At 42.6% G+C, this 22853-nt stretch overlaps 1 protein-coding gene across 4 annotated transcripts in view; it reads left to right on the plus strand.

Moving 5' to 3' along the window:
- ehmt1b (euchromatic histone-lysine N-methyltransferase 1b) overlaps nucleotides 1–2289 on the plus strand; it is a 30131-nt gene extending 27842 nt beyond the window's left edge. For all 4 annotated transcript variants that reach the window (XM_023987548.2, XM_023987545.2, XM_023987546.2 and 1 more), the window contains exons 26-27: nucleotides 4–179; nucleotides 396–2289. In XM_023987548.2, the coding sequence (XP_023843316.1) occupies nucleotides 4–179; nucleotides 396–573 (354 nt within the window). In that variant the 3' untranslated portion in view covers nucleotides 574–2289. The remainder of the gene's footprint in view (nucleotides 1–3; nucleotides 180–395) is intronic.
- The last annotated feature ends 20564 nt before the right edge of the window (nucleotides 2290–22853 follow it).

A 22853-nucleotide genomic window follows, 5' to 3' on the forward strand; every position in this document is an offset into this window, starting at 1 on the left:
CAGGAGGGTGACGTGTACTGTATCGATGCCCGTTTCTATGGCAACATCAGCCGGTTCATTAACCACGTGTGCGAGCCGAACCTGTTCCCCTGCCGGGTTTTCACGACACACCAGGACTTGCGCTTCCCCCATATCGCGTTCTTCGCCTGTYAMACCATCAAGGCTGGGGAAGAGCTAGGGTAAGGGTCATATTATAGGCTTTACTTGACAAAAGGTTATGTTATTACCAGTCTTTGGAAGTTATTACACTGTATGTATATTTAAGTTTGTCATTCTATGTTTAAGCCTTTCATCAATTCTTAGACAATGCCTTTGTTCTCCCTAAAATCAAGATTAGGTAGCTTGATTCTAGATTAATCTAACTCACTCTTTTTGACCCAACCCTCCTCTCGCAGGTTTGACTACGGCGACCATTTCTGGGACATCAAGGGGAAGCACTTTAGCTGTGAGTGCGGCTCTCCCAAGTGCAAGTACTCAGCGGCGGTCATTGCCCTGCGCCAGGCAGACAGCTCGCCCCAGGACCAGCAGCCCAGCACCCTCCCTGATACCAGCTCCTCTACCACCRCCTCCTGAGCCCACTCTCCCAGCCCCACAAATAGGACTTCCAGGCCACCAGAGACGCGTCTCCATTCCCCCCCAGGCCATGAGCCGTACATCCCCAGACGCCCCACCTCCACCCCCACAATGAACCTTCAGGCCCATCACTGAGATCAACAATCAACCCCACAGAAACCCATCTGCTTAATGTCTCATCCAGCTCTTACATCACATCCTTACCAGCACAAACTCTGAACTTCCACAGAAACTGCCCTTCAGTGCAGGACACATTGGACAGGAAACAAGTCAGTATGTTTGATGTGTGCCTGAAGTGCTACAAATAAAAATGTTGGAGAAAAACGGCCTTGCTATGAGCCTGGCTCTTGTTTTGTTGGTTCCAATTGGAATTCTCAAACCTGCTTTGTGCTCCATCCTGGACAGTTGCAATTTGGGTAATGGTGTTTCCTAACCAGTGGTCTGAATCAAGTTTGTACTAAGCAACAATGTATATCTATTCATGAAAAACATTTTCAGTGCGAAATAAATTTGTAGCATGAGCGCCCATACCCCTCAAATCATACCATAGAAATGAGCAATGTTCATGCACAATTTATAACAGTTGACGTATTTACCTCATATGCTATATTTTGATTGCAAACGGGACAGAGGACTTAAGTCACYAGCGTATGTTTTTACTGGACTTCTTCTCTTGAGCATTTCTACAGGAAAACAATGGTCAGTGCTAGATATCAATATCAACGATAAATACTTTTTAATTATCACTTTATATTTAAATAATAGTTTTAAATCAAATTTTCTATACAGAATAACATCAAGCGAGGTGTATTGTATGCAGAACATCAGATATCAGGTTAAGGAAAGAGAACTATCGATTTTAAAGTCAATGAGGACACTGACCAATCATCTCACTGTTCAGAGGGGGCAGAGTGAAGTTGACATTGCCCAGTAAAGACTCTTGCAATCTGTTTTGACCACACAGGAGTGGCAAATCTGATTTTGTCAGTTATTTGGCATGAATTATTTTACAATACAATGGTCCCTTTCTATTCGCTATTTGTCTGCTGGAAAGGGTGTATATGAAGGATGGTGTGACATTCAATGGCCTAACTAAGGGTGTCATGATTGAGGATTCTGGTGCACAAGTGTTTAGGTGGGAGTTGTCTAAGCTGTACAGTTTGCCATACTGTACCTGCAAAATTAAAGCAGATGGATTTGTTGTTGTTAAATCTGCAAGATTTTTAAGCATGTTTGAGGCTGACTCACTCTTTTGAACATTGAGTCAAAAATATTAATTTGCCACTTCTGGCACCATTAAATGGGATTGAATGTTAATGGGGTGAGACTCAAGTAAATGGTGCTGACAAGGTTTTATTTTCCTTTTATTCATTTTGAATTACTCACCAAGTGAATACAAGTTGTAAAATAAGATAAAGAAGCAAGGTTTTCTTTTTTTCTTTTTTTACATTTAAATGTACCTCCAGTTTTCTAACTGTAGTTACTGTAGTTATCCTGTTAATGTTGTTCCATGATTTCATGTTGATGGAAACCTACACATTATTCCCATGTCTTTAAATGTGGTTAGTATGGTTAGTGAATATTGTGCACATTTTCAAATGTATGAAAATAAAAAGGTTATAAAACATGAAAAATMATTTGCTTTCTGTTACATTTCTGGACTGAAACATCTGTCTAATTGGTTGTATCTTTTTCAATAAATGTACAACTAATGGATATGGCTGGCAGGTTTTATTAACAGAGCAAAATGAGGGAGCGCACCAGACAGGTTCCAGTGGATGATGGGATCTGGAGGAGAAGATGGGGATAGATCAGCCACATCTTCCAAAGCCCCCCTCCAACATCACCAGGCTAACACTATCCTGYAATGCACAAGGGAAAAGGGGGCGCACGAGAAACACCTGGAGGCGGGAGCTTGAGGCAGATACAAGGGAACCGGGATGGAATGCGCTGGGGAAGACCGATTTGCAATGGCCTATGCTCCCAGAGGAGCGATGGGCTTATGTAAAATAGGTGTTATATATTTAGTGAGTTTACATAAGAATTTCAGTGGTTCCTTATGTCCTCTGGCAATAGAGCCCCACAGTGGACATGTCATAAAACCTAGTGGTCATTCTTTTCACCATTCATTTTTCCCATAGGGGATTTTAGAACCTCTTCAAACAAGGTCTGGGTTTCCTATAGGATTTCCCTAGTGTGACGTTTCGATAACCGTGTACATCTTTCGGATAAGGTGACTATTATTAATATATTCGGCTCAATTTACTCTCCGATTTGAAAATGCTAATCAGCGTCAAAGTGGACATCATGCAAGACCAAAAATCCTTGCAAGCTCCTGCACGTCATCACTAGCACACCTTTTCTGTCAGCTAGCTAGCTACTAGCTACCTTGATCCAAAACAAAATATATTGTTTTTTATATATTGTTACTTATTTTACTTAACTAATATTTGTTGTCTTATGCATTTGGTCTCGTCTCGTGCAGAATACTATCCTAGTAGCAGTCAGATATGTACAATGTGCCATGACCACTAGACTAGATGATTATTAGCAACATATCCTCATTTTAGTAGATCTTCTTCTCCTTCAGCTGGTGGAGGACCATATTTAATCCTTCATAATTTATGTAACTGCACTACATGACCAAAAGTATGTGGACACCTGCTCGTCAAACATTTCATTCCAAAATCATGGGCATTAATATGGAATTGGTCCCCTCTTTGCTGCTATAACAGCCTCCACTCTTCTGGGAAGGCTTTCCACTAGATGTTGGAACATTATTGCGGGGACTTGCTTCCATTCAGCCACGAGCATTAGTGAGGTCGGGCGCTGATGTTGGGTGATTAGGCATGGCTTGCAGTCGGCGTTCCAATTCATCCCAAAGGTGTTCGATGGGGTTGAGGTTGGGCTCTGTGCAGGCCAGTCAAGTTATTCCACACGATCTCGACAAACAATTCTTTATGGATCTCACTTTGTGCACGGAGGCATTGTCATGCTGAAACAGGAAATGTCATTATATACTGCAGCATTAAGATTTCCCTTCACTGGAACTAAGGGGCTTAGCTCAAACCATGAAAAACAGCCAAACTTTACAGTTGGCACCATGCATTCGAGCAGGTAGCGTTCTCCTGGCATCCGCCAAACCCAGATTCGTCCGTCGGACTGCCAGATGGTGAAGCGTGATTCATCATTCCAGAGAACGCGTTTCCACTGCTCCAGAGTTCAATGTTGGCGAGCTTTACACCACTCCAGCTGACACTTGGCATTGCGCATGGTGATCTCCTGTGCGGCTGCTTGGCCATGGAAACCCATTTCATGAATCTCCCGACGTTGCTTCCAGAGGCAGTTTGGAACTCGGTAGTGAGTGTTGCAACTGAGGACGGCGGTCCCGTTCTGTGAGCTTATGTGGCCTATCACTTCATGTTGTTGCTCCTTGACGTTTCCACTTCACAATAACAGCACTTACAATTGACTGGAGCAGCTCGAGCAGGGCAGAAATTTGACGAACTGACATGTTGGAAAGGTGGCATCCTATGACGGTGCAACGTTGAAAGTTACTGAGCTCTTCATTAAGGCCATTCTATTGCCAATGTTTGTCTATGGAGATTGCATGGCGGTGTGCTCGATTTTATTCACCTGTTGTTGTGGCTGAAATAGCCGAATCCACTGATTTGAAGGGTTGTCCACATACTTTTGTATATATAGTGTATATGAACGAAGTAAAATCATTTTCAATTAATGGTGTCAGCATGCACTGCTGTATTAAAGAAATTCAGAACTAACTTTTTGACATGTTCTGTTGCAGATTCAAAGCCAGATTAAATCATTGCAGAACGCATCCATAATCATGAATGAATAAGCATATTTATTTGACAAGAATGCACCTAGCCACCCATCAATCACGTAAAACACCTGAACTCCAACAATTACATTGTTTTAAAGAAATCAAAATAGTAAACAATGCATATATATTTTTATATATAACATATAAACATCTGACTTTTAAGTGAAGATCAGAGAAACAACAGGATGTGTAAGGTAGGTTTAATAGAAAATACTAGGTCAACAGACTCAAAACAAGGAAGCCTTGCTAAAATGCAGCTATATCAACACCCMTCTTGTCAATTTAGGTCCATGTTGCTGCTGTTAACTGTGAGCAGCACATTTACCCCTGCATTCAGTCACCAGAATGAGCAGGAGGACAGCATTACACAGGTGAAAAACAGGTATCAAAAACAGTACACAACAGTTTTAAATGTGCTACTGAGACTAGATGGTTATCCAATCAGGAGAAGAACAAGTGAAGGAAGCAGTATAGGGAAAATGGGTATAGGTAGGGTGGGTTTATAGAGATAAGATAGAGAATTCCAAAATGTCAGAAGTTGAGGGACCATGGGGCATAAAAGGCATAGTGTGGAATAAGCGGTAGTTAGAGGGATGGTTGGCCATTAAATAATAATAAAATGGAGTGCTGGTGTGCTTCTGTACCCCTTCTAGGTCGTTGTCACAAATATCCGGCCCATGCCCAGTCATACTCGGGTTCTCAGTGTGTTTCCCTCGACGTCATTCTGTCTCAGCTGCAGCATTCAAATCGTAGTCATCGTGTGTTGTGAATCACATAACAGACGATGACAGCATTTCCACAGATTGAGCCAAACATAATACAATTTCAGAATTGAGAACAGCATTTTGTTGACCGCATGGTGGTTTACACTGTCTACTGTGTGTGAATGATGGAATAATCTTACCTCAGCTGTAGGTCCATCTGAGTTTGTGTGGTCACTTAGGCCAGCACATCAACCCGTACTGGGACCACTGGAGACTTGGGCTGCTTGCACTCAAAGTGCAAGAAGTTAACAATCTGTGGCTTAGATTGAATTCAAAGTTGACACATGATAAACTAAGAAACAAACTACTACACATCAAAGACTACCACTCAGGCCAGTACAATAGCCTATATATGGATAGGAACCTAAAGGCACATACAGTACCAAACAATAGTACTCACCCGACAGACGGGGCAGGTGTGGACCAGTGTGCTGCCTTGGCTGCAGTCTTCTGGAATAGACAATGTGCAATTAAGGGTAAATACAGGCAAATATATTGCTAAAAGTCACCTTGTCGGAGAGAGATTTACACGGGTATCAAAACGTCACGCCAGGGTAAGCCTACACGAAACACAGCCCTTATTTTAAGTGTTTCTAAATTCCCCTATGGGAAAAATGAACTGGTGGAACAATGYTTGGAACCATTTGCATCTTTGACTGCTAGGTTTTATGGGAATTATGACTCATACTGTGGTACTCTATTAACCTCTCTTAAGCTTGGGATGAGTTAGTTTAGCTGGAGGTGTTGGAATCATGCCCTAATATATGGGTGCAATGCCATGTGCTGCTCTTCCAAAGCCTCTGGACTATTATAGCTGAAGACTGAGTAAACATGTTTGTTTATGCATTTTTTATGCCTTAACATCATCCATTTCACTATGAATCTCCTTACTTCTGCATTTCTTTTCAGATCTCAGCTGTCATTGATTTCCTACCTCTATCAGAGGAAGTAGACAGTTTCCTGAATGATTGATGTGAATGTCATTGCTGTATTTTAATGAAACCCCCATAATGCTGCTTCTCATTCTGGTTTATTATTGTTCTTCTACGSCGATTTATTGAGTCCAGAGAGAAATGGTTTTTTCCACTCCTTATCTCACCTACCACCAGCGCTTAGCTAAAGCAACTTCAAACCCAGCGTGCCCTCCATGAACCGAGCAGCAGGGTAGTTTGACTGACAGGCTCTGGGCCAAGCTGCTAAGATATTTCAGCGGTTGTGTGGTGGCATAACTATGGCTGACACCTCCCACACTCCCCCATAATGAATGCAACCCTTCATTGTATTTTTACTGACAGGTGGTGGTGGTGCAACATTGAGAGCTGAAAAATGCACATTAGAATGGTTGCTCACATGGAACTCAGTTGTTTATCTCTCCGATATCCCTGTATTCAGAGATTCGGAGATAGGCCTTGTTAGCTGGCTTAGAAAGGCTCTGATGCTTGAACTAAACATTTCCCCCAGAACAAACCCACCAACGAGAACATGTCAGGAAGTGACTCTGATTGTGCACCAGCAGGCCTTTTAGGTCCTTGAAACGAGACGATGATTGCTCCCTTCCTGATTACCGAAAAAGAGGGAGAGAAGGCAGAGTTGGTAATTGAATCAGAGGATCATTTTCTCCTTCTAAACTGAAGACGTTTGGGCTGATAACAAAGCTCTTAATTAGCAGAACAGGAAACAGCCTTTCCGCTTTCCGTGGGGGCAAAACCTTTTGGTGCCCCCAGTCCTTGTGCCACGTAGAGAAGCCCCAGTAAGCAGGCAATAGTTAGTTGGCTTGCTTTTGTAGCCATTTCATAATTGTTGCCTTGGATACAGACACTACGGTTAGTGAGGGAGCGTTCATGGACAGGAGGGCCACTAACTTCTTCATATGGGCGGAGAGGCGATCCACTGTGGTTTATGATAGGTGATCAGGATTCTTGAGTTGCAAAGAATCCCTTGAAGTCGCATCAATGATGTGACTTGTTTTATAGTGCTACCTCCTTTTCTGGCTGCCTTCCTCACACCTTAACACTGCTCTCCTCCACTTGCTTTTGTGTCACACAATGACTCACTTTTTCCCAACTCTGTTTGTGGTTCCTTCTATTATTTATCATTGAATAAAATGTGGGTTTGTATTGGGCCTTCTCTGATGGGAAGTGGTAGGCTATGAATCTTGGTGACAAACACTGCTCCTTTAAATCATGATTTGGACACTAGGCCTACATCATGTACTAGTACATCACATTCAGCTATTACATTGTGTGCATTCTCAATGAACCACTGTTGACCAATATTAGGCTAACAATAAATCCAATTGAATGAGGTAGACAAGTAGGCATAGTGGATGAGCGTTGCCTTTTATGAGCAGGTCTTGGGCGAGTTTGCTTGGGACTGACTCAAACTAGGAATAGGACAGGCCAAGAAAAAACGGCAACAAGACAAGATGATGCAACAAATACCTGTAGGCCCTATCTAGTGAAAGAGAAGAGCAAAATAATATACTTTGTCATTTTAGAGTTAGCTATGCTATAAGAGATATAATAATGTTATATTTGCATAAAACCATAAGGTGACATTATGCTTTATTTTACTTTGTGAACCCCACAAGCCATGCACTCTGCCACATTCGGCACGTGGAGTCCCGAATGTGGCTTTAGGCGCTGAATATAGCTCGTCTCCCGAAAGCATTCGTCGACCACAGGCAGTGATAAGCGGGAACTCTAAAGAAACGGACAGCGTCGACATTGACCCGTCATGGAGAGTGCAGCAGATGAACGGTAGGCCGACTCAACAGTATGATGCCGTCCTGCAACTTGACGAGAGAGCAGCTTCCGGAGGGAGTTGTGGCAAGCATAACATCATTCGTACGCAGCCCTCAATTGCACGCCATGGTCCAAGTCTAAGATGTAAAGTTGATAGTATTGGTTTTCTCAGACTAGGCTCGGTCTAACCTGAGGAAGATAGCCTCTATATCAATGTTTTGTCAAGAACAACAACAACAAATCACCTTGCGCGGGATATGTTGTTTTTAATATCACTGAAAAGGTTACTCATTCCATTTTCGCTGTTGCAATACATAAATACAACCACCAGAGGGATCAGCACCTCACTCAACTCCTGATGTACAGAGAGCTACAACTCAAACAGAGCAGGAGTTATTACACACTATTACCCACTGGCATTATGCCAATGCTATTCATATTTAGACGTTTCTTTCTATCAACCTAAGAGAGTCTGTTCTATTTGACTCATTGCAACATTGGGCTTATGCCATATCCAGGCGGCAGGTAGCCTAGCAGTTAGTGTTGGCCCCTTAACCGAAAGGTCGCTAGTTTGAATCTAAGAGCAGACAAGGTGAAGAATTATGTCTGTTCCCTTGAGCAAGGCACTTACAGTGCATTCAGAAAGTATCCCCCTTTCTACATTTTGTTACATTACAGCCTTATTCTAAAAAAAAAAATCATCAAGCTACACACAATACCCCATGACAAAGCAAAAACAGGTTTTTAGAAATGTTTGCAAATGTATTAAAAATAAAAAACAGAAATACCTTATTTATTCAGGCCCTTTGGTATGAGACTTGAAATTGAGCTCAGGTGCATCTTGTTTCCATTGATCATCCTTGAGATGTTTCTACAACTTGATTGGTGTCCACCTGTGGTAAATTAAATTAATTGGACACGATTTGGAAAGGCACAGACCTGTCTATATAAGGTCTCACAGTTGACAGTGCATGCCAGAGCAAAAACCAAGCCATGAGGTCAAAGGAATTGTCCGTAGAGCTCCGAGACGGGATTGTGTCGAGACACAGATCTGGGGAAGGGTACAAAACATTTCTGCAGCATTGAAGGTCCCCAAGAACACAATGCCTCCATCATTCTTAAATGGAAGAAGTTTGGAATCACCAAGACTCTTCCTAAACTGGCCGCCCGGCCACACTGAGCAATTTGGGGAGAAGAGCCTTGGTAAGGGAGGTGACCAAGAACCCGATGGACACTCTGACAGAGCTCCAGAGTTCCTCTGTGGAGATGGGAGAACCTTCCAGAAGGACAACCATCTCTGCAGCACTCCACCGATCAGACCTTTATGGTAGACTGGCCAGATGGAAGCCACTCCTAAGTAAAAGGTACATGACAGCCCACTTGGAGTTTTCCAAAAGGCACCTAAAGGACTCTCAGACCATGAGAAACAAGATTCTCTGGTCTGATGAAACCAAGATTGAACTCTTTGGCCTGAATGCGAAGTGACCCTAAGCACACAGCCAAGACAACTCAAGAGTGGCTTCGGGACAAGTCTCTGAATGTCCTTGAATGGCCCAGCCAGAGCCCGGACTTGAACCTGTTCAAACATCTCTGGAGAGACCTGAAAATAGCTCTGCAGCGATGGGAGAAACACAGAAGACTCGAGGCTGTAATCTCTGCCAAATATGCTTCAACAAAGTACTGAGTAAAGGGTCTGAATACTTATGTAAATGTGACATTTCTGTTTTTTATTTTTAAGTAATTTGCAAACCTGTGGAAAACGTCAAGTGGTCTGAATACTTTCAGAAGGCACTGTAACCCTAATTTCTCCAGGGTCACTGTTGATAAAGTCAGACCCTGGCCATGACCACACTCTCCTAGGGGGCGTCTAACGGAGAGGGGGATATGCAAAAAAGATTTCTAATTCAAATATGCGTATTAATACACACTTGTACATGTGTGAAATAGGACAAGTATAAGCACCCACCAAATTATTATCCTTATAGTTATCTCATCAATTATCAATTAAACGCAAAAGATTTATAGGCTATGAAAACCTGAATTCCAGAGGTCTTTGAGGATGGTAAATCAGGGTGATGCCAAGCCTGCACACAGTCACTGCAAGCCACTCAGAGAGAGATAATCTCCTTAACCAGGGGGCATCCAAGCAGCTCAAACAGTCTTTTGCTCAGGGGGACAGACCGACCATGGCTGCACAGAAAGACCCTCCAGGCCACTGCCATCGCACCCACAGTCCCTAGTTGGGAAACACAGGATGACTTCCCAGGGAATATATTCATTAGTGGGCTGGTGGGGGAGGCTCATAATTCAGTTTGATGTGAGTCAGTGAAAAATAGCAAAAAAATATATATAGATACTCTCTGCTCTTATGTGAGCATCAGATGACTTTGCATTTACCATAATTGACACAGAGCCTCTTTGACACTATTTGCGCTGTAGCCTATCAGAGGTGCATGCCCTCTTGTCTGTAGCCAGTATAGTTTCATATATTTTACATAGATATTTTTCTTACCAGAATAAATTCAAATYCATTGCATTCGTTAGCTTAAAAAAAAAGATGTACATGATGCAACCAATTTCAAAGCATGTGATCTTGGTTAACCAGACTCATGCCTCCTCATGATTTCAATCAAATCCATTGGATACACTAAGTATCCCTATAGATAATGTGATTTGATGAACAGCTGGCTATAGAATGTGGAGTATTTTTATTACAAGCTCTAGTACAGTATTCTCTCCCATCTACCAGTGTTAGGAGTTTTGAACTACATGTAGATCAACTCATTTAACTACATTTTGATGTAGCTTGGTGGTAGTTCTTTTTCGGTCTCAGACGTGCCTAATTCTCACTTGAAACATCGTTTTGTGTTTAATAGGTTCAATTACACATCATGTTAACGTATGTTAACATATGACATACGTGTTAATGTTAACGTATGACATTTTGTAGTGTATGTGTATGCCATTTTAGATGATTTTTTTTCACGAAGTATTTTGGATGTAGTGAAGGATAGCTTTGGTGCAGTTTAACTTTCAGTGTTAAGTAATTGGTAGCTTTGTGAGCTATGTTTTCAAGGTAATGTTAGCTTTGTGGGCTATGTTTTCAAGGTAACGTTAGCTTTGTAAGCTATGTTTTCAAGATAACGTTAGCTTCCCCAACACTGCCATCTACATAACACAATAATGGAACAAACATATCTATGACTATGACTTTAGTAGATTAGCGCGTTTAGCCTTACCACCTCTTAACGTATTATACGTGTTTAATGTATTTTTTTTTTATCGAATACATTACAATATAGCTATTGCTCGGTGCGTCCTTGCTAAATAATTATTAGAAAATGTATTTTATCTGTCACTCYTATCCATCCAGCTCAATCCGCGAAGCGCTCCTTGAGCAGGTCGAGTTGCCGATAGGCTCATTTTGGTCACATGCGCTGATTGTTAGGGACCAGTGCCTACTGAATTTGTTACATTTTACACAGCGAGCTATCAGGTGGGAATCGGGAGGACACAATCCCGGATTGGTTTATTGTTTTGTTATTTGAATCGATCATTTACACTGGCAGACGAAACAGAACGATTTTCTGTATTTTTATTTTATTTTGGAGACAAACACTACATTTTCTACGGGTCTCTCAACTGGTGTTTGTTTCAACATTGACAAGATGTTGCCAATACTGAAAAAAGACGCGCGTGTGTTTCATTTAGATATTTTTCCTGTCGTGGCCGCATGATCTCTTTACGCGGTGCCGGCAGATATGGATGTAATATGTGGAATTAATCAGATAATTGGAATTAATTTGATTATTTTTTATTCGATAGGTTGAAGTGCTTCGTGCACACATTGCGCTTGAATCCAAACTTAGTTTTTTAATTGCCGAATTTCTTTGAGTATTGAGTGAATGGAAAGGACAAAAAGGAAAGGATTTACCCAAAGAAAATCGATTTATTTTCTCAAAACACAACCCACCATACACACAAATGCAAAGCTGTGGTCTGGCTAAGTGTGTTTGTTGTGATGGTTCTCCCCTCCATTTCCACTGACAACAGTTTGGATTTTCATTGTTGGATCTGTGGGTTTCCAGAATGGCTCGCTTCGCAGAAGATCTACCCACCCGCTATGGAGCTGGAGGAGGAGGCAGAGGTGCGCCGGGCGCAGGCAGAGGGGGCGCCCGAGCAGGTGGTCCTCCAGGCGGCCAAAGGATATACAAGCAGTCGATGGCTCAGAGAGCCAGGACAATGGCCATATACAACCCTAACCCAGTCAAACAGAACTGCTTCACTGTCAACCGATCCTTGTTCATCTTTCGAGAGGACAATCTCATTAGGAAATATGCTAAGCGAATAACCGAATGGCCATATCCTTTCCAAACCCCCATAGGTAAAACAGCTGTCATCACATTGCATTGATGTTTGTATGACATATCTGTCCTTATTTACAAACACACTGGTAGATTTTTTTATTCAGAAACATGACAAAGGGAGTAGAGCATGCCTTGTATTTAAAGATTTGACTGAAAATGATCCCCCGAAAAATAAATGGCCTTTGTCACCATTTCAAAGTGCACCTGTCAGTGAACTCAAAAAGTCGATTATTCCATAGGAAGTAGGCCGATGCCTATTCTGGTGGAGATGATTAGCTCATTAACCTTGTGTAACCCCTCGTCCACCTGTCGCTTAGTGTTCCTACTAGTTGGACACGATAAAGGCTTTTCCTCTAATGATAGTGTTTGGATACATTTCAGGGACTTAATGGAAAGATGTCTATAGGTACCARGTAGGCTAAACATTCACAAATTGTGCACGACGGCTTGTCACCTCCAAAAAGGTTTGGTTGTGATCAGCAATTGCCAACGTGTCAACAATCATACTCACTATATTTAGTTTTCGTTTCTAAGTTCGAGATTAACGTCTACAATTTGTAGATTTTTCGTTCTTTCTGCGCTTGCTTGCTAGATTTCGTTTCTAATTCCCCTTCTCTGTCTTTTATTTTTATATAGTCTCGTTTGCACATTGCCTGTGTGTTATAGCAGTGTCGTTTCAACTGTTGCTGTTCAGATGTGTCCGTTTCCATGGTAAGGTGAGTGCTCAGTGAGTTGGAAAGGAGACCGCTGGCTCTGAGGTTGTAAAACGCCTCGTCTTGATTCGGAGCTGCTCGGGCCCTCTCCATGGTCCTGAACTTGCCCACGCGCACCCCGCCACATCACCCTCAACCACAAACCGCGAGGGCTGGAGAGAGCCGGAGGGCGCATGACAAACGCAAACAGACAGCTGGATCTGTTGTGTAGGCGTCAGTGAGAACAGCACTCTCCGAAATGCAATCTAATAACAATGGTTGTCAATGTATCTGTGCCCTCAATAAGTTGAAATAAACGCTAAGGCAATGAATAAAGGAATAAAATGAGTAAAGAGGGCAAGACCACAATACGTCCTTGTGGTAAAACAAATTCGCTCAACTAAAGGGCAGATTCCCCCATGACTTTTTTCTATTTGTCCACTCATATGCGAGGTATTGGCAGTGCAATGCGTTTCTTGGGCTTTTGCGAGGGACAATGTGTGGTGTTCAGGCTTCTGGCACCCCTGAGCAAACGATTCTAGATTGATTGTTCGATGGGGTCAGTAAAACCTCCCCATTCGTCCACAACTGGCTATTCCACAAAGGCCTCCCCAGCGGGGAATGACACGAAAATGGATTGTAGAATGAATAAACCATAAAAAACGGATTGAAATGGTCATCCAACTGGAAAGATGTTGTAACCCAAGTATAGCTGTGGGATTAGCCTACCATCTTGCATTTCTAACCATGTCTAAGTCACACAGCATTCAGAAACATTTATGTCTATTGAACTCCTGTTCAGGCAATGTCATTAATTGGTTAAATGAATTCAATCAGCCAGTAACTTCCTAAAAGCTGAATATCTCATGCTCTGTGGCACCTTAGCTGGGTGATGGCAGGTGGTGGCAGTGGCACAATTAATCCATGCTCATTCTGCACACCTAAACCCTAATTTCTCACCAGCCTTTTACACAGTCTGGGTATGTGCATGTCTTTTTTAAATCTAAATTATTCTTCAACAATAGATATATGTTTTACCACCATGGGCTAACACTAAGATACTTACAAGTTGGAGTTAAGTGTTTTTTATTGTGCATGAAATTCTCTATCATGGCTTGTGTTCCTTGACCTGCACACTCCGTTTGAGTACTTAATCCTGGCCACCATCATCGCCAACTGCATCGTACTGGCCCTGGAGCAGCACCTACCAGCCAGCGACAAGACACCTATGTCAGAACGCCTGGTAAGAGTCTCAACACTCCTCCCTTTGGATGAGAACTAGGGCTACTTCCCAAATGGCACCCTATTGCAGTGGTCAAAAGTAGTGCACTAAATAGGGAAAAGGGTGCCATTTGGAATTTAACCTATTCCTTTCACACTTTCTCTGCCTTTACTTAGTTCTCCGATTAATATACTTATACAGTATTGCCTTCTGTTTGTTTGCTGTAAAAGTTTAGAATGTTACTTTGTTATTTAGGTGATTTTCAAGAGGGAAAGAGGTAGTCAGACAGAGCGAAACTGAGAATTCGCTCAGAGCCGTTGCTCATTTATAGTCTTCCACGAGTAGAGCTCAGTGATGAGGGAGCCCAGTCATCCCTAACCTCCTCCTCCCAGTCAGAGGGCCTTGAGTACCAGACACACAGCCAGGCAGATGGGCCACCCACACCTCCAGTCCATGGGAGAGCAGCACCCCTCCTCATTAGTGCCTTGGATCATGGCGATATGTGTCTCCCTCTCCTCTCCGCTCTCATTCTGTAAGTCAGCCGAGCCTCACACTGAGTGGCTTTGATCCCCCCTTTCCCTCCCCAGGCCCTCTGCTCCCCTGCCTGCTCACACACATATAGCTTAAACCCCTGTTTGAACTCAGCCAGTCGAGTCGAGTCGTTTAACCATTGCTGTTCTCCCTTTAAGCTGTGAAAGATTGAAGCCGGGAGAGGCTGCCGCGTGGCCATAACATTATATTTTTCAGCATTTTGCACACACAGATGTGGTGTTAAAGATGTTGTGACTCCTGGGAGTCTGCTTTAGAATGGAGGACAATGCATAACAGGCACTGCCACAACAGCTTGCCGAAATAAGGTTAATGACCCTCAAATGCAGCCACCTGCTCCTGTTATCGCCATAATTGTGATGCAACATCATAAAAAATACAAAAGTTACTTGACACCTGAGAAAGTGATTAGTGTTAATATAGAGAGAACATTGAGATAACATACCCCTTCCTCCCGCTTCCTCTCAAAGTAGGAGCATGTAATACAAGCATCCTTGTAATTACAAAAACAATCGGCTATTTATGGTCCAGGATGAATATAGTGATGAATAGACTGTGGTGTGTCAGTTAAGTGGAGATCCTGATAATAGAACATCATCAACAGGCATTGTTCTTCAGATCCATAGCAMAGCTTTACCCTTATGGTCCCATGTGATTTCCCCTCTGCCCCTTCAGAGCCATGTACTGTAGATGGAGTGTTCATTATTCATGAATATTTTACATCTATACATTATAGATGTTAACACAGTCTACTGTAAAACATCATGCATTTATGGATGGACCCCTCCAGCCATCATGTAAGGCTTGGCATGGCATTGTTTTGTCTGCTATCTTTTTATAACAGACAGAGATGCAAAGATGTCAGTCTCAATGCTTGTCATTAGTGTCTTTCCTTACATTAAAGCTCTGAGAGCATCAGTACTCTGTGGTATTGATAGACAGTAGGAAGCCCAGACTCGCTTCTCTGGCTGTACAACAAACCAGTTATTTTAAAACACCATTTCCTGTACCATTTCCTGTTACAGTGACAAATCAAACAGGTATATTATTTTACTTGTTGTTCCTTGTTGTTAGATCTTACCTTAGAGCTAGTGAAAAGGTCACATGCCCTTTAACGCTGTTCTCAAGCCTGTCAAACTCGTGATTACTTGTGTTGGGAATCCTGGGTTGGTGGTTGGGGTCGTGGAGCTGTGGAGAAAGAGAAAGGGAAAGAAAGAGAGAGGGAGGGAGGTTAGTGTAAGTCGTGAGATATCCTCTGCTAGTGCCTGTGTGTGTAGCAGCGCCTCAGGCCTCCACTGACATGTTATTAATGGAAGGGAATGAAAAAGTGTCAAGTCATACGTGCCTGATCCAGCACTGCTTTGAACAAGAGCAAGAGTCATCCTAGCTGCAAATCGTTTTTTTGCCAGTGAAAATCTTACTTTTAAAAGTTTATATTCTGTTAACTCATATACAAATAATGTTGTTGACTCATCCTTACTCGTATTTGTGGCCAAAGCATAAATTGGAGAAAAAACACTACAAACTTGTATCTCAAACAGATCATTTAAAAAATGCTTGCTATTTCCTCATAGAACATGATGTCTCCTCCATGAGGAGGATGAGCTGGCCAATCAGCGGTCTACTTGCATTAATATTTTTAATGACCAGTATTCTATTCACACTATTCTGTTGTTGGGGTACGCCCACACCATTTCAACACAGAAAAGTTGATTTTTAAGTTACTTAATTTAAAAAAATTGGAAGGAAAACTATTTCACTCATATCGTGTAAGTAATTATAGGTTATAAATCTGGAAACACTGGGCAGTTACTTTAAAGATCTTCATAACATCAAAATGGTTTGTTCATGTTTTTAATGTTTCGTTAGATGCCTTTTGGAGACCAAAAAGCCTCATCAAATTTTAATGTATTTATTCATTTTAAATCATACTTATTTGCTATCAATTAGTAAGATTTGTTAAGAGTAAAATGTAAGCTATTATCTTACGTAAATGATAATGTCTTATGATGAATGCGTAAATCACACTGATAAAAAAATGATGTCCAAGATTACTGTTGATCTTCTTGTGTAGGCTATGTTTCATCCCCCCTCTTTCTTCCTCCYCTTTTCATCCACCAAGAGAGGGTTCTATATTCCTTTACCCATTCTCTGGATGCTGGGGAGAAAAGTGAAGGAAACCACCCCCCTTTCTTCTCTTTCAATCTCTTCTCCCTCTCTCTTCTGCCATGCTTCATTAACCTCTTTCTTACCTCTAACAAAAAGTTATCTCCCTTGTTCCCTCTCTCTCTCTCTGCAGGATGACACAGAGCCCTACTTTATTGGAATATTCTGTTTCGAGGGCGGCATTAAGATCATCGCCTTGGGCTTTGCATTCCACAAAGGCTCATACCTCCGCAACGGCTGGAACGTAATGGACTTTGTGGTCGTCCTCACTGGGTGAGTTCTCGGGCCTGCTGGGTGTGGGTGTGTGGGTGTAGATGGGATGGGATGGACAAAAGAAAGACATGTTTTGTTCATGTGTATGCTTGTGTGTGTCTGTTTTTATGGATGGGTATGGGGTGCGTTCCTTATTGCTCCAATTGGCCGGAATTGGCCTTCACAATCCTACAAAGGATAGCAAAGAACAAAGCGACTTTCAAATAAAAAAAATAAGAATTTTGTTGTACCAATGAATTGTCCAATATTGCTCATTAACTGTGCTTCCTAAATCAGGTATCACAGTCTTTTTTTGACATTTTGAATATCTGGTGTGGTTCTCCTTTTTCTGTTGCTAAGGCTCCGTGGATGCTCAGAGGTAATAGGCTAACTTGGCCAAAGGTGAAAATGAGTACAACTTTAGTGATACAGCACCATTTTTACTGGGTCATTGTTCCACAGTTTTGGATGGATGCTCTAAGTACCATAAGTTCAAAGTCTGGGGGCAGCTCTTAGTCTGGCTGGCCTGAGAGAGAGCGCCTGGCTAGTATGGAGACTACCAGCCAGACAGAGGGCTCTGGAGAGCAGTAATGGCTCTATCTCTGATTGAGCCACCCCAGACAGGGGTGAGAGGGTAGGACTGGCTATGTGGAGCAGTGGTGTAGTACCAACACCATATAATCACCTAGAAGAATTGTATCACACTCCACTGCTGTACGGAGCCAGTGTTGCTCTTAACCGGTGGTAACTGTTCCTTTGCTTTGTAAGCGACAAGATATTGTGCCAGCTTGGTGTTACAAGGAGTCTGGATGGGATTTATGGTGTAAATAATGGCCATTCCGGAAAGTCACTAAACAAATAAATCAAGCTGGATACTGAAGCCGGGAAGTAATGGAGATTAAGATGGGGGGGTGTTGGAGGGAGAGAGGCTGTTGATGTAGTCTTCTACGTGTCACCCTCCCCTACACACGTACCTCTCCTAAGTCGTAACATCAGCCGTGTTATCAGTCACACTACTTTATTTTATTTCAGTATGAAATGTCTTATCTGCGGTGGGCCCTCCAGCTCTGATCTCGCTTCAATTATGATTTATTCCCTGTTGGTGTTCAGACACTGGCACAGACCAGAGAGAGGATTGGGGGATACTTAAAAAAACAAACATGTTTTTGTTTATTTCGACAGGGAGTCATGCTGAGACCAATGTCTCTTTTACAGATGAGCCCTCTAATTACAAAAATATGTACATCAAATACAAATAAGAAATGCAAAACAGAAATACAAAACAGTAATAAGGTCCTAAATCAGCAGTCTGAAATTCCCTAGTGGCACCAAAATATCACATTGAAGAAAATTTGGAAGATTATTCCACAAGAGGAAGAGAAGAGTGTGGAGGAGAACAAAGGGATGAGTGAGATAGAGAGGAGAGGAAGATATGAGTAAGATCGGGAGGATAGAAGAGGGGAGCGAAGAGGATAAGAGAGGAGAGGAAGATATAAGTGGGATGAGGAGGAGAGGAGAAGAGGGGAGCGAAGAGGAGTTGATAAGAGAGGAGAGGAGGGTTGTGAGGTGGGGAGGAGAGGGGAGGAGAGGGGAGGACAGGAAGGTACAGTATGAGTGGGAGAGAAAAGTTGATACGAGAGAAGTGGAGAGGGGAAGAGAGGAGAAGTGGAGAGGAGAAGAGAGGAGAGGGAAGGAACCCAGACAGAGAGGCCTGAGGCTCAGCCCTGAGGCAGAGTGGTTTTAACTTGGCTTGACACTCATAGTAGTTAAAAACACTCACATACATATTTACAAGCACTGATCACAGGCCAGTTTATAATTTTTKATCCTTTTGGTTAAATTGAGCATTTAATGAGGGTAAGGGGGAGTAAGTGAGTGATCATAATGAGTGATGAAGTGGTGAAGCTGATGAAAGGATGTGATAGAGGAGGWTTGACTACCCTCCCTCAGGTTAGATAGTACAGCTATTACAATCAGACAATTAGACCTTATTATTGTCATTAAAGCTATGTTTTAGTTCATATGGTCCTATGCAATTACTTAGCATTATTAATTATATTTTGTGTGCTGTATCTCCATATGCGGTTCCCATGGCTGTGCTGGTGTGCAAAATGAAATAGACTTTGTCTAGCAGTTATGCTTGTCCAGTAACGTGCGGTAAGGTCGGTGGCTGGGTAAGCACGGGCTATTATCAAAGCCAGATTTACTCACAAATAAACCTTGATGAAGCCCAAYTTCACCATACAATAGATAGCTCCAACAACCAGAGTGACATAGGCTACAACAAACAATTTTCACCAAATGACACTGCTCAACTACGCTCAGCCATATACCGATGTAGCATCCACAGTAACAATTGATAGGTGGCACTAATTATATGGGCACATTTCATCCGAATAATTCACAACACAAACTCCATAGCCTTTCACAATGGATTTACAATTCTTACAATGATCATGGCTATTCAGTACACTAGTGTCTAGTGTGACGTGAAATAGCTGGCTAGCTAATCAGAAATAACACAACATCAAGGATACATATAGTTATAGCTAGTGACYACTTAGTAGTGAAGCAACGTTGTAACGATGACGTTGGGAGTTGGAAAGCAGGTGGTGAGTGTAATAGTACAAGAAACATGGAACGAAACAAACCAAGAGTAGCGTATGGACATGAAACACATAACCAATACTGCCTGGGGAATTAAACTAAGGGAGTGACAGATATAGGGGAGGTAATTAGTGAAGTGATGGAGTCCAGGTGTGCCTCAATGAGGCGCAGGTGCATGTAACGATGGTGCCAGGTGTGCGTAATGATGATTGCCAGGACCAGTGGTCAGTAAACCTGCGACATCGAACGGCAGAGAGAGGGAGCGGGAGTAGACGTGACAGATGTCTTATATTGAAATTAAACAAATCAATGCATGGGTAGCAYCAATCAAAACAAGTCATCCATAGTAGCTATAACACTCGCATACATATTTACAACTAAATAGCAAACACAACATAACACCTTATATCTAACAAGATATACACTGAGTATACCAAACATTAGGAACACCTTCCAAATATTGAGTTACTTTTGCCATCAGAACCGCCTCAATTTGTCAAGGCATGGACTCTACAAGGTGTTGAAAGTGTTCCACAGTGATGCTGGTCCATGTTGATTCCAATGCTTCCCACAGTTCTGTCAAGTTGMCCGGATGTCCTTTAGATGGTGGACCATTCTTGAAATACACGGGAAACTGTTGAGTGTGTAAAACCCAGCAGCGATGCAATTCTTGACACAAATCGGTGCTTCTGGCACTTACTACCATACCCCGTTCAAAGGCACTTAAATATTTTGTCTTGCCCATTCACCCTCTGAATGGCACACATACACAATCCATGTCTCAAGGCTTAAAAATCCTTCTCTAACTGTCTCTTCCCCTTCATCTACACTGATTGAAGTGGATTTAACAAGTGGCATCATTAAGGGATCATAGCTTTCACCTGGATTTCCCTGGTCAGTCTATGACATGGAATAATGTTTTTGTATATTCATTGGTAATGACGTTCCAGACAAGTGGACAGTCCAGTACTCACTCGGTTCACCTGCCCGGCAGCTAGTAGTGAATGAGAGGGTGCCATGGTGGTTGCCTGTACACAGCTTACCCCAACAATAGCCACACAACATGCTTAGGCAATATGCATGCGCAAAATATGAAATTGGCTCGAAAGAAGCTACTTCAAGCTAGGCAAAGCAGCTATGCATATGTTGATCCTGCCCATTTAACAATGACTGGAGTCAGATAATGCCTCTCACGTCAAGGATTTGAATGGCTTTTGATGGATGGAAAGATAGGCATGAGTACCCTGGCGCCTTTCCTAAGGTTTCGATGCAATTATTTGATTATCACAGGGTCAGCACTGCTTCCCTGCCTACCCTGACTGTACACCACATGCTAAATTGGCGTTACAATAACATACATGTTAATTCTTCCATGTATATTTCAACCATTAAAATAGCACGGAGGACAGAGATTTCAGTACATGCTGTGAACAATTCTGAAGTCTCTGTCCTCCTCCGTGCTAGCTTAGCCACCCACATGGCTGTAACCTTGGGATAACTCTTGTCAATATAGTCTTCAGCTCCTAATTAAATAGCTAATTCCTAAATGATTGTGGTCCTTGGGGCAGTGGTAGACCTTTTAATCTGTCCTGATCAGGCATTAGCCCCTGCTAATAAGACAATAAATCTGCCCTGGGTGCCACAGGCCCAATCAATATTGTACTGAGCCCAGAACACAGAGAACTGACCTGAAGCCAAAGCAGCCAACTTTCTCTGAGAGTGTCCATGCCATGATGAAGAATAGCACTGGGCCTTTTCCTGCTTTAAAKCACTGGTGGCAGCAGTGTGTTTACTCCTGTCAAATTCACGGGCTCCATTCAATTAAACTCTAACCACATTTTCAGAGAGGAGTACAAATCTTCTGGCGCTGCAAGACTGGATGTTTTGTTTCAGGTACCCGACCAAATAAATGACAGTGGATTTTTGTAGACCCACTGCACGGGAAAATCTAATTATTTACTTGATCTAGAAACCTGGTTCCCTGTTTTGATTGAAAAGGCTCCTTGGTCTATTGGACCTACAACAGAGTAATGAATCACTTACGTGCTGAAGCTTGATGAGAAGCTCGATGAAAAGCCCATGCATTTGATTGATAGCTAGCTTTTAATCATCCCATTTGGCACTCCACAGGAGACGTTACGATGTAAGGCATGTGTACTGTATATTGTGTGTCGACCATGGGATCTATAATGAGTTTTGTTTCCTTCTGAGTGCTTGCCAGGTCTGTGCTCCACTGTGCTCCTGTGGTCAGAGCGCCAGCTCCTCTACTTGTCCATGCTCTGAGACAGGCAGGCATCGCTTTTATTGATCAAGGCCTCAGTTGGCCTTTTACAGCCCTTAGAAACCTGCATGGCAACCACAATCAAAGGCTCTCGCGGTGAGGTCAAAGCCTTACCTCTCAACTAACTGTAAACTTAAAGTGACCTGCAGACAAAACATTGGCAGTAGTGTTGTTTGTTGTTCTCTGCGTTTGGGCTTGATGTTCCATGTCAGACCTCTGAATATTATGAATATGAGATGGTCCTTGCTGACTTCAAAGTAGTGCCTTCTATCCTTTGCCCTTTCATTTGTRTTTTCATGTAATATGGACCAACAATCATGGGCTTCAGAGTGTCAGTAGAGAGAAGTGTGGTTGGGTCACTCCTGCCTGTTTCGGCCCCCTAACAGCATCAATGAATCGTCCCTTTGAACCTCTGCCAAACTACTGTTGCTGTCTGTCTACTGGATGTGTCTGTCTACAGTTTTTCTCTCACAAAGCTCTACAGGTGTGCATGAGGGGGTGTGCTCTGCTGAATAACATGCTGACCAAACCGCTTGCATCACGTGTGTGAGCGTTGCATAATAAATMTACACATACATGTTATTCAATCATTGCACCCACACTACTCGCGTGCCTCAGCGAGCGTCTGCGTGGCCAGGCACTAAAATATAAATGGATTCTATTTGTGACGCTCAACGCTGCAAATCCTGCCTCTCCCATCTCCTCTTTGGTTTTTAGGAGCATATACCCACGTGYGTGATTGAAAGATGAACTTAGGTCCACACTCAGGAAGGTTGTAGTAATGCTGTGAAG

This window comes from Salvelinus sp. IW2-2015, linkage group LG5 (genome assembly GCF_002910315.2).
Source record: "Salvelinus sp. IW2-2015 linkage group LG5, ASM291031v2, whole genome shotgun sequence".
Lineage (NCBI taxonomy): Eukaryota > Metazoa > Chordata > Actinopteri > Salmoniformes > Salmonidae > Salvelinus > Salvelinus sp. IW2-2015.